This window comes from Cucurbita moschata, unplaced genomic scaffold (genome assembly GCF_002738365.1).
Source record: "Cucurbita moschata cultivar Rifu unplaced genomic scaffold, Cmos_1.0 Cmo_Scf00038, whole genome shotgun sequence".
Lineage (NCBI taxonomy): Eukaryota > Viridiplantae > Streptophyta > Magnoliopsida > Cucurbitales > Cucurbitaceae > Cucurbita > Cucurbita moschata.
The window spans coordinates 1997992-2010215 of record NW_019268554.1 but is presented as its reverse complement, the minus strand read 5'-3'; the positions used below and the strand labels follow the sequence as shown (position 1 = coordinate 2010215).

At 37.0% G+C, this 12224-nt stretch overlaps 2 protein-coding genes across 7 annotated transcripts in view; both read right to left on the bottom strand.

Annotated features, from left to right (window-relative positions):
• LOC111432503 (alcohol dehydrogenase) overlaps positions 1-1687 on the bottom strand; it is a 5876-nt gene extending 4189 nt beyond the window's left edge. Inside the window, exons 1-4 of the mRNA XM_023069420.1 lie at positions 1363-1687; positions 1101-1236; positions 849-918; positions 607-700 (exon numbers count right to left, since the gene is read on the bottom strand). Of these exons, the coding sequence (XP_022925188.1) occupies positions 607-700; positions 849-918; positions 1101-1236; positions 1363-1609 (547 nt within the window). The 5' untranslated portion in view covers positions 1610-1687. The remainder of the gene's footprint in view (positions 1-606; positions 701-848; positions 919-1100; positions 1237-1362) is intronic.
• A 1683-nt stretch (positions 1688-3370) lies between these two features.
• Positions 3371-12224, bottom strand: part of LOC111432500 (TOM1-like protein 5) — a 13543-nt gene continuing 4689 nt past the window's right edge. For all 6 annotated transcript variants that reach the window (XM_023069413.1, XM_023069411.1, XM_023069410.1 and 3 more), the window contains 7 exons: positions 9483-9581; positions 8640-8753; positions 7937-8088; positions 5323-5398; positions 4632-4717; positions 4004-4201; positions 3371-3890 (listed from right to left, as the gene is read on the bottom strand). In XM_023069413.1, coding sequence (XP_022925181.1) covers positions 3557-3890; positions 4004-4201; positions 4632-4717; positions 5323-5398; positions 7937-8088; positions 8640-8753; positions 9483-9581 — 1059 coding nt within the window. In that variant the 3' untranslated portion in view covers positions 3371-3556. The remainder of the gene's footprint in view (positions 3891-4003; positions 4202-4631; positions 4718-5322; positions 5399-7936; positions 8089-8639; positions 8754-9482; positions 9582-12224) is intronic.

Below are 12224 nucleotides of genomic sequence, written 5' to 3'. Positions count from 1 at the left end.
GGGCCCCCCCCCCCCCCCCCCAATACACCCCCTTTAAGGACCATCGTCCTTGTTGGCACACCGCCTCGTGTCACCCCCCTTCAGGGCTCAGCCTTCTCGCTGGCACATCGCTCGGTGTCTGCCTCTGATACCATTTGTAACGACCTAAGCCCACCGCTAGCAGATATTGCCCTCTTTGGGCTTTCCCTATCGGACTTCCCCTCAAGGTTTTTAAAACGCGTCTGCTAGGGAGAGTTTTGCACACCTTTATCATAAAGGATACTTCATTCTCCTCCCCAACTGATATGGGATCCCACAGGAAAAATTTGCATAAATCACCCCGAAAATTATTATTATTATTATGTTGAACCAGAAACAAGATTTCAGAGACAAATGAAAAGAGAATAGAAATACAAGCTTCCAAAGACTAAAAAGAGTAGACTTGGGAAGGAAATAACTAAACAACATAAAAGAGTGCCAAAAGGAGAAATATGACAAGAAGTCATTAAACCCATACAAAAGTATAATTTTAGAAATATGACAAGAAGGCATCTGAAAAGTTTCAGCTAAAACAACATTGACAAAAGTATAATTTTAGATAAGTTAAATAATGATAACATATATTACCATCCCTGCGAAGGAACAGCCGAGTTTCACCATCATAAAGTGTTCCCTTGGCCCGGTTATAAGCAAAGAAATCTTCACATAAATCATCATGGCCCTTCCCCAATTCAGTAATCAAACTGATCAAATTAGTTCTCCATACGTTTAAGCATAGACATGATCAGTAGGCATTTCAAAACTCAAGAATTGGGATTAAAGGGTTACAATAGACTGAAGAGCAGCAGGAGCATGACAAAGGTACTAACCTTTGAACAGCAGGAACAGTTTCCACAAGGCATGATGAATGCTCCGACAACATGAGCTCCAATTGGAAGTCTGCAAAAGCAAGAAAATGTAACCAATAAACCGGTATGTCCCTCATTTATTGCAGATAAACAAAAGCTTGCTTAACAATCTTAAATTATCAGCAATGAACAAGAGCTTGAAATATTTCATCATTCATACAAAATTGCATTCTGAATAATAATTGTGATAAGAAAATGTTAAGATAATACAACCTTTCTATGGTCTTACTGTCTGTGAGCGGTCCATGCTCAACAACTTCACCAGTGATCTCATGTCCAACTACACAAGGGCTAGGGAAGGGAAGCTCGCCTTTCATAACGTGCAGATCAGAATGGCAAACTCCACAAGCTGCATGTGGAAACGTAATGGTTATTATAAATCAGAATTGACGAAGAACTGCATCAGGATTCCAAAGTCGCAGAAACGCAGAATTAGAGAGAGTAAGAAGAAAAGGGATTAAAAAGAAGGGCAAACCCTTGACTTTGATGAGGACTTCTCCAGCTTTGGGACGGGGCATGTTGAATTCCTCAATGGTAAGCGGCTTATTGGGATCCGTGAACATAGCTGCACGCATGTAGGAGGCCAATTCTCCCCGCGAATGAAAGGAGTGTGGAGAAGAAGCAGGGGAAAAACGATGAAGAAGGGACTTGGAAACAGAGCAGTGGGATTGAGAGAGGAGTTTGGCAGAGACGGCTCTCCGGATGAAGGGGAAAAACGCCATTAGCTGCTATGGGGAGAGAAACGGAGAAAGGATTAATAAAATGAGAATGATTGTTGGTTGAGTTGGATTGATATATATATATATATATGTATGTATACATTCATCGGATTAGGATGAAACGCCATTTTCATTTATATACTTAGATCGGCATTGACAGCAAGGCAAGATGGATTAGAATGCAAAAAAAATAAACAATCACTCTTAATATCAACTAAAACTAAATTATCTTAATTTTTGGTTCAATTAACACCTTTCCAACCTTAATCCTTATTTTCAAAATTATACTTAAAAAAATACTTTTAATTTGTCCAACCAACTAAGACACGGATCAAATATTTTCAGTTTTAGAAAACTAACTCGACCTGGCTTAAGATGTTAACTCAACCCAATCCAATCTTTATAATTTGGATTGGATTGATTCCGACTGTCGAGTTCAGAGTACACCCTTAATTTTACTCACCAAAATGATAGAATAAAAAAAAAGTGAGTATTCTCGTTAATGCTGTAGTTGTCACATTTTTTAGGAGTTTGTTAAATGTTAGTATAAGATTTGAGATCAAAAAAACGAGATGGAATTTAATTTATCATCTCAAATTTTCCACCATCTAATATAGATTGTTACAGTGATTAAAATCTTTCCTTTTTTTTGTTTAATTTATTTATTTTTCTGGAATATTTTTAATTTTGTACTTACTTTTTTTCTTTTTCTTTTATCCTATTTGTTCTTTTTCTAAATATGATTTTTTTTTTTTTTTTTCAACTTTCTATGTTAGTATCGATTCTCTTACTTTTATAATTCTATTCTCTTTTATCAATGAAATGCTTAGGTTAAAAAATACAATTAATTGATTCAAAATAGGTCTTCTATGGTAATTAATTATTATTATATACCTATATAATTTTTTTTATTTTATTAATAAACTATTATAACAATATAAAAGTATATCTCATTTAATATAATTTACCTCATTTAATTTTTTAAATATAAATTATGCTAAAGTTTATATAATTTTATTAAAATTATTTATTTGATGATAATTATTAAAATTTATTACAAAATAAAATTAAAATTTTAAATCTTGAGATATAAAATTATTTTAGTAATCTAATTTAATAAGAATAAAATATTTGACCACACTTAATTATGTTAAGTTAAATAATGTAATAAAATTATTGAAAATACCTTATTTATATAAAATTTTAATAACATTGTTATTCCCGTATATAATCTTGTTCAAAATATTTGAGAATCCTTTTGTCTAATCAAGATTGAATTTTTTTTTTTTTCTAATTAAAAATTTTAAAACTTGGAAAAAAAAAGATTCGTGCTATGCTTCTTTCAAAAATTATTTACACTAAATAAACATTTATTTAAACTATCCTCTCTTGCCTTTCATGATAAACTTTGTGCAGCGTCAAAGTCAAATGTGGTTGTTGGTTTATTTTTACTATTTAAAATTATTAAAATAATATGTTTTAATTTTAATGGAATTGAAGAATGAATTATAGCTGTCATATTTCAAAAATCAAATATATTTAATTTATTAATAGCTTAAAGTCTCATATTGGCTATAAAGAATACTCTCTCCATTGTTACGAAGTATTTTGGGAAAGCCCCAAAATCATGAGAGCTTATGCTCAAAGTAGACAATATCATAACATTGTAAAAAGTCGTGTTAGTCTAACGATTATAACATTTAATGTAATAAATTATAAATGAATTTCAAGAATTTTTTAAAAAAAAAAAAGTAAATTTGAAAAATATAAAGCCTATATAATAGCTAGTTTTAAAAATTGAAGACCAAATTACAATATGCTCAAATATGGAAGTGAAAATAACATCAAACTCATACAAACGCTCAACTTTACAAATAATGAGTTGAAGTGAAAATAAATTAAATACCACACTCTCAAACAAACCCTACCTTTCTTGTTCACACCATTTCTTCAGGACTCGCTCAAATCTATGCTTCCACTGCGAGAGCTGCTGGCATTACGACTATGTAAAGATAGGCCTCTCATGTGCTCATTAACTCCACCACCCGTCTTTTTATCCTTGAAGAACTTCTCCCTTTCTGCATGTTTTACTGGTGGTGGTGGTATTACAACGCCCTGACCCTGCTGCATATCTGATGTAGTCGACACCTTCTCGTCGATTGGTCGAATGATTGGACGGTTTGCACGTTCCACTGGAATTGATAATCCTAATGAACCCAATGACGGTCGCTCTGAAGAACCGTTTTCGTCTTCGGGCCTTATACAAGCTTTTCCTTTTCGCAGCCTGTTGTTGTTCGTATAACTTGCTACTTAGTTTGTTTCTACTTATATGACACCATACTAGACTGGAATGATCTAATAAAACACAAAAAAAATGCATTGGAAGATATGTATTACCTTCGGAAAAGTTGTTCGGCCTCTTCATCTTCTCCTTCATCTTGGTTATAATGATTTGCTCTCAACCTACCGACTTCTTCGCCGTTGAACTGATTATGAGTGGACATAAACTGACCCGAGAGAAGGGCGTCGTGTCTTTCAAGGACCTTTTGGAGCTTCTCGTTCAATTCAATGGCACGACAGACAATCTTCTCATCCCTGAAACACATGAAAATAAGCGGGAATCTCAACGATAGACCAACAGAGCTATATAGTTTGATGACATTTGCCAGTAACCGAGTACGTAGCACTTTTTTTTCATAAGTCGGGCTTTCATGGAGAGAAGTGAAAGTATATATAAGTGCTATCTACCGACAATATTATCATAGTGGATAGCTATAGCAAGTTAACGAGCATTTCAACCACAATATACGAAAAGAACCGAGAATTCGAAACAACAGAGTTGTATATCAGAGAGTTCAAGGACAGACAATTGAAAGAATGTAGCAACGTATTCCAATGAATCAGGAAAAATGACCATTCATGTTGTAGTAACCAAGTCTCTTTTTGTAGAAGTAAAAAACTAAATGTCATGATAATAAACCGAAGTAATGCGATGTCAAAAAAACATGAGAAGATGGAACCATACCGAGAAGACAAGACAAGATGCATTAGTTTCTGCTTCTGAAACGAACACTGTTCTACTAGATCAAGTGTAAACTCATCTCTTGCCCCCTGGAAAGTAGCTGAGGTTAAAGATGCATGCTAGAGGCCCAAAAATAACCAAATAACTTAACTCATCAGACAGGCGTTTATTTCAATAGGTGTGGTATTGCATGATTATCTCAAATCTCTACTTGTATATGTGACACGGAATTGTCATTTTTGTTTAGCATTCAATTAGAACTCTCTGAATACTTCAATTTTTTTAATGAAAACATCAATTGAACGTTTCTGGGAACGCAATTACAAGCTATGATTTTCTTCAAAGTCAAGCAAATCATACCATTTTCTATAGACATACTGAAAATTGAGAAGATGGTTGTTTTAATGGTATATATTGATGATATTATTCTTACGGGTAATGATGAGATTGGAGTGAATAATTTAAAGAAAATACTTGCAAAAAATCAAAGACATGAAAATTTTGAAGTATTTCTAAGCGTTAAAATTCGACACGTCAAAAAAAGGTATCCTTATCGGACAAAGGAAATACTATTGACAACTTAAGATAAGCCTCTACTACCCACACATTCATATGTTTCTTTTCCGACTCATTTCCTCTTGCAGCAAGCGGAACCCATGCCTATTTAGAGAGTCAAACTGGCAAAGGAACGTACCTCAGGACGCTGAGGATCAACGGCATCAAGAACTTCCTTGAGAATTTCTAATGCATTGCTCGCCTTTTCGATTATACTGCACAAAAGGAGGGGGGAAAAAAACTTTAACTATGATAAGAGCATTCTGCGTAATAACCGAGTAAAGAGCAGGCAGGATAAGCAATGATTTTACTCAAAGTTAAATTATGCTAGATTTCTAAAATGTATCCAAAACAAGAATAAAACCTTATCCACTACTATTCTTCAGAGCATTTGCATACCAACTGGTTTCTATGTGTTCTTGCATACCCAGCAGCATTCTATGTGTTCTTTTGTTTGTACGAGATAAGTTTATTTGAAATTTACTACTTCAAACAAAAAGGTTTTCTATACTATGTTTATATTAATTTAGCCGTCATGTCAACAGCATGACCATAATCTGTTGCCACTCGTAACCTTCGGCCCACTTGCTACTATCTCATCACTCCAATGGTATGGAAAATAGCACCGGATCAAATTCAGATATGAAAACTAATGTGAAGAAAAGGCTCGACACCAACAGCATGACCATAATCTGTTGCCACTCGTAACCTTCGGCCCACTTGCTACTATCTCATCACTCCAATGGTATGGAAAATAGCACCGGATCAAATTCAGATATGAAAACTAATGTGAAGAAAAGGCTCGACACCAACAGCATGACCATAATCTGTTGCCACTCGTAACCTTCGGCCCACTTGCTACTATCTCATCACTCCAATGGTATGGAAAATAGCACCGGATCAAATTCAGATATGAAAACTAATGTGAAGAAAAGGCTCGACACCAACAGCATGACCATAATCTGTTGCCACTCGTAACCTTCGGCCCACTTGCTACTATCTCATCACTCCAATGGTATGGAAAATAGCACCGGATCAAATTCAGATATGAAAACTAATGTGAAGAAAAGGCTCGACACCAACAGCATGACCATAATCTGTTGCCACTCGTAACCTTCGGCCCACTTGCTACTATCTCATCACTCCAATGGTATGGAAAATAGCACCGGATCAAATTCAGATATGAAAACTAATGTGAAGAAAAGGCTCGACACCAACAGCATGACCATAATCTGTTGCCACTCGTAACCTTCGGCCCACTTGCTACTATCTCATCACTCCAATGGTATGGAAAATAGCACCGGATCAAATTCAGATATGAAAACTAATGTGAAGAAAAGGCTCGACACCAACAGCATGACCATAATCTGTTGCCACTCGTAACCTTCGGCCCACTTGCTACTATCTCATCACTCCAATGGTATGGAAAATAGCACCGGATCAAATTCAGATATGAAAACTAATGTGAAGAAAAGGCTCGACACCAACAGCATGACCATAATCTGTTGCCACTCGTAACCTTCGGCCCACTTGCTACTATCTCATCACTCCAATGGTATGGAAAATAGCACCGGATCAAATTCAGATATGAAAACTAATGTGAAGAAAAGGCTCGACACCAACAGCATGACCATAATCTGTTGCCACTCGTAACCTTCGGCCCACTTGCTACTATCTCATCACTCCAATGGTATGGAAAATAGCACCGGATCAAATTCAGATATGAAAACTAATGTGAAGAAAAGGCTCGACACCAACAGCATGACCATAATCTGTTGCCACTCGTAACCTTCGGCCCACTTGCTACTATCTCATCACTCCAATGGTATGGAAAATAGCACCGGATCAAATTCAGATATGAAAACTAATGTGAAGAAAAGGCTCGACACCAACAGCATGACCATAATCTGTTGCCACTCGTAACCTTCGGCCCACTTGCTACTATCTCATCACTCCAATGGTATGGAAAATAGCACCGGATCAAATTCAGATATGAAAACTAATGTGAAGAAAAGGCTCGACACCTAGAAACAAATGCACGTGCTCTGAGGACAAATGAGGATGACCAGTTAATATAGAATAGCTTGGCTTATCCTTTAATTATGGTTATGAACAAGGATACTATAATTTTATAAATGGTTCAAGTATAGGTTTCTAGGACTTAACATGTAACGGCCCAAGCAGATATTGTCCTCTTTGGGCTTTCCCTTTCGGGTTTGCCCTCAAGGTTTTTAAAATGCGTCTTCTAGGGAGAAGTTTCCACACCCTTATAAAGGGTGTTTTGTTCTTCTCCCCAACCGATGTGGGATCTCACAATCCACCCCCTTCAGGGTCCAGCGTCCTCGCGGGCACTCGTTCCTTTCTCCAATCGATGTGGGACCCCCACCAAATCCACCCCCCTTCTGTGCCCAACGTCCTTACTAGCACACCACCTCGTGTCTACCCCTCTTCGGGGAACAACCTCCTCACTGGCACATCACCCGATGTCTGGCTTTGATACCATTTGTAATGGCCCAAGCACACCACTAGCAGATATTATCCTCTTTGGGCTTTCCCTTTCGGGCTTCCCCTCACGCGTCTGCTAGGGAGAGGTTTCCACACCCTTATAAAGGGTGTTTCGTTCTCCTCTCCAACCGATGTAGGATCTCGTATAACACCTTAAAGTTTTGTCCCCCCGCCCCCCAACAAAAAAGAAGGAAAGAAGTTGTTAACAAGACTGAAATGTGCAGCAGAATGAGCTGAAAAAAATATACCTAGATTCTGGTAACGTCTGAGGTTCCACACTAGCAGCATCCTCCTGCTCAGATAATCTTATTACTCCATTTTGTAGATTATTCGTATGCTGCTGGGTAGCATTATCTGATGGAGTAGCAGGAGGCCTTTGAGGAAACTGGACTCCTGCACTCTGAGAAACAAATGAAGACTTTAATCGAAGTATCCAGATATTCAATAATTACTGTATTTATTCGCAAGACGTAGGTCATATGTTCGGAGTACCTAATATTTCTTTCATGAAGTACCAAGGATTTTTCAACGGAACTCTTCAGGTGACCGGCTAAGCTATATTGTTTCTTTAATTATGAAGAATACCTTTCGTTTTTGCTTTATTAGTGTAATAAATAATAATGTGTGGGAATGAAATCTAATACTCAATCTACGAAGTTGAAGATTATAAGCAACCAAAATATCTTTTACTCATAAACCTATAAGGACTATTATTATTCAACAAGCATCAAGCTATATCAATTATAAATTTTGTATGAAACTAACAACGTGCATCCATCCAATTAGAATCAAACATATTATTCTGATCTACTCATGATTTTCTTCCATTCCTTGGAACTATAAACATTGCCCAACTTCAAGGATTTCATTCTCTTGACATGATTAGATTGCTTCAAAAGACATAACTTCTAATCAAAGAGGTATATAGCAAATAAGAGGGCAATTTCTTACCACCAAATCGTAATATGCTTGATAATACTGAGGGAACTTTCCAGAAGCACCACCCAGAGCTGTCTGTGTCGCATCGAGGAGGAGAAATATTCTCTCTCGCACTGGTAAGTTAGACTGCAAAAATATAAAAATCAGGAAATTGCAAAGAAGAAATAAAAATACCACTAGAAAAGCTATGAAGCGCTACCACCCAAATGTCGGTTACATGGACTCTGACCACACTTAGACGCTTATATTAGAGTATTAAGTTCGTTTTTCTTTTTGAAAAAACGTTGTTTGTGTTTGTTCCGTCCCCAGGGGTGCCCTTGGTTTGGGATAATTGTTACCAAGGCAATCATTATGAAGTGACGGTCTATTTTTCTTTTCTTTTATCGATAAGAAGCCGGGCTTTCTTATCTTCTCTTTTCTTACTTCACCCTCCCATTGTCTCTTTTCCCTTCTTCTCTTTTCTCCCCTTCTTCCCTATGTATTTTAAAAATACAAAATAAAAAGAATAAACGAAGGGTGCTTTTCGATTCAGACATTGAATTGTTAAGAAATTTTTTTTATTTGGATTTGGATTTCTTTTGCATCCTCTACTTACATAATTGGAAATTACATCACTTCTTTTATATTGCCTTGCAGATTATACAACAAAATCAATATCTAATGTGAATTGTTGTATTACAAAATATTCAAATACATTTAATAGATATATTTTTTATTGTTGTATTTATGTCCTAATTCTGTATGAAATGACATGCCGCTATATCTATAAGGACCATAACCATGTTTGTACCCATGCTTCTAAAGAAAAATTACCGGACAAGTATTCAATGAGAGTAAAATAGAATAAATTTACACCTTTTTCTTCACTATCTTCACAAGACTTGGGAGAACCCCTGAATCAATCACCTGCTTATGTATCGTTTCTCCAACATTGTTCATCAACATTTCAAGTAACTGCACAAAAGATCAAATATTGATGGTGTTGTGTCCAGTATAGAGCAGCAAACTTATACTGAAATATGCTTTCTACTGAATTATGAATAATATAACAAAGAGACAACTAGGTATCAAACTTATAAGAAAATACCAAGAAGTGTACCAAAATATTTCTCCAATTAGTTAAGAGATACAAAAATAAAATTATAAAACTCCTTTCGGGTAGCTGAAGATCCAATGAATTAAACTCAATCCCAAACTTCGAATTGGTCGAAACAGTTTCATCAAAAAAAAAAAAAAAAAAAACCTTTCTTTATTTCTTTCCACTTGTCCTATCCGATCGCGCCCCAGATGGAATGGAACAAGATCAAGAGGCAATGTTGACCCCCATTATTATCAAGCCGGTTGACTTCGACAAAAAAACCCATTCTTATTCTTCGATTATTCTATCCAGAGGAAAAACACTCTTTTGTAAAGGGTGTTGAAGGAGGAGGCTAACAACTATAGAGAATTCCATGTGACAAAGAGGGAATGGGTGGAGTTCCGACCAATCTCGTGAATCAGAGCTCGACTTCCACAAGAATACTCATTGAAGGCTATGGAAAAAGTCTTTCTATCTGTCGAATTATAATTTACACCAATTCATTGTATATTTTATCTCCTTATTCTATCTCCTTATTTACACCTTCTAAAGTTCATTATTACTATTACCCTCCCCTAAAATACACCTTGTCCTCAAGGTGTGGAAACAAAACCAAAATGAGGTACAGATAAATTTTTAGGGATCTTTAGTCTAAAATCCTCTAGATTTTTTTTAGACTTATCCGTGCAAAATATAGAGCCAAGCTGGGATTGAGCATGAAAGGTGCATCAACCAGCATCGTCAATGATGACTGGTAAATGGCATCGATAATGAAGGAAATAGAAGATGTCAAAATCATCAGATCTTTGCAGCACAAAAGCCAATCTGGTATAAACAAAAAAAACATCACAAGGATAAGATGGCAAACCAGGTCAGGTTCTGGGTTTTACATATAAAATAGCTCAACCCAAAATCCAATCTCGAATAAACAGACCCATCATTTTTCCTAAATTCAGCCCATTGAGCAGTCTGCAGCCCCACTTTCTTTTAGGTTCTTTTTTCTGACAATTCACACGACCACCCACGAGCTCATCTTCATGAAACTTGTAGCAGAACTTCATCATCAACCACACTTGAACCCTCTGCCGATGTCGGCCTCCTTGAGGCATGAGTGGTCTTTTATTTTCATTTTTTTCCATGCTCGTTCCCCTCTAATTCCTCAACTGCCTCTTCACAATGCTTGTGTTGGCACCTCCTTCAAGCTTTCATCTCCAACCATATAAGCAGCAATTGTCGGTGATCTCCCTTTGAACATCCACAGTCGATGACCTCACTTTGTTGACAGATCTCAATTGGACATCTCACCTACCTTCCTTCAAACACCCTTCATGTTGTTCATGGGAGGTTTATGAATACCGGCGGATATCATCTTCTGTGGTGTTTTCGGTAACCATCTTTTCGGATTCCTTCATTTTTTGGCAAGCCCTATTTCAAGAATCAGGTAAGATTTTGCCGGGACATGCTAGTGGATTCGCCCTACACTCAGGTCACGAGATTCCATTCCGGTTTCCAAGGCCAGAAACTCGAAGCATCCTAGCTATGAAGATGAAGAGACATTCCTACTTACCAAGTGGTCCATTTGGTTGGTGATTCGTTCACCCGCTTGCTCGCTTCCAACACGAGCACGCTATCCTTTGTTCGCCCTCTACCACACAGACCGACTCCCCTAAAAAAAATGGGCACTTAGACGTCCTAGGTGCATTAAAACCTTTTCTCCCTTATTATCAAAGAGAAGGCGATGAGGCTTGATGTTTCAGACCATAAGGATAGAAAAAGGCAATGTAACAAGGAGCCAAGCGTACCTTGAACTTGAACAAAGACTGAGACTACTAGTTCCACTATCTCATATGCTACTACCACTTAGAATGAGTCTATCACTACTTACTAGGCTGCAGGAAAAAAAAAGGACTAATTTGGCTTAATATTAATAAGAGCGTACAAAAGCGTTCTTTTGCAAACAAAGAAAATAGAAAAAGCTAGAATGTCAAAGAAGGAAAACATGGAAGAAGAAAGATAAGAAGAAGGAAGAGTTTTTGCTACCAACTATAGATGAATCGATACCGGTCTAGTGCAGCTAGACTTGTGAATCAATCCTTCCCTCATTCAATCTTTCCCTCATTCGATCTTTGTCATTGGACCTTGAATGCTATCTTCATCAGAAGCTTGGGACGGAGTGGGACCTACTTAACAAAAGGAAGGAAGAGGAAGAAGAGACAACCCCGAACAAATAGCAAGGAAGGAAAAAGCCACATCTTGCGACCCGCCCAGCAAACAATTGATTTGGGAAAGAAGAAAGGCCTGTTAAAATATCCTATTGCTTTTAGTCATTCTACCAACCTCTTGCGCTTCAATCGACTACTACTCTTTTTCTTACTTTTCTTCTCCATCGGTTTCTTGTTCTTTACATCCTCCCACTTTTGAGCATTTTGATGATACTTCTGTCTGTGATTTCACACTCAATCGTAATTTTTTCCCCTCTATCTACAATAATATAGCCCCCCCCCCCCCCCCCCCCCCCC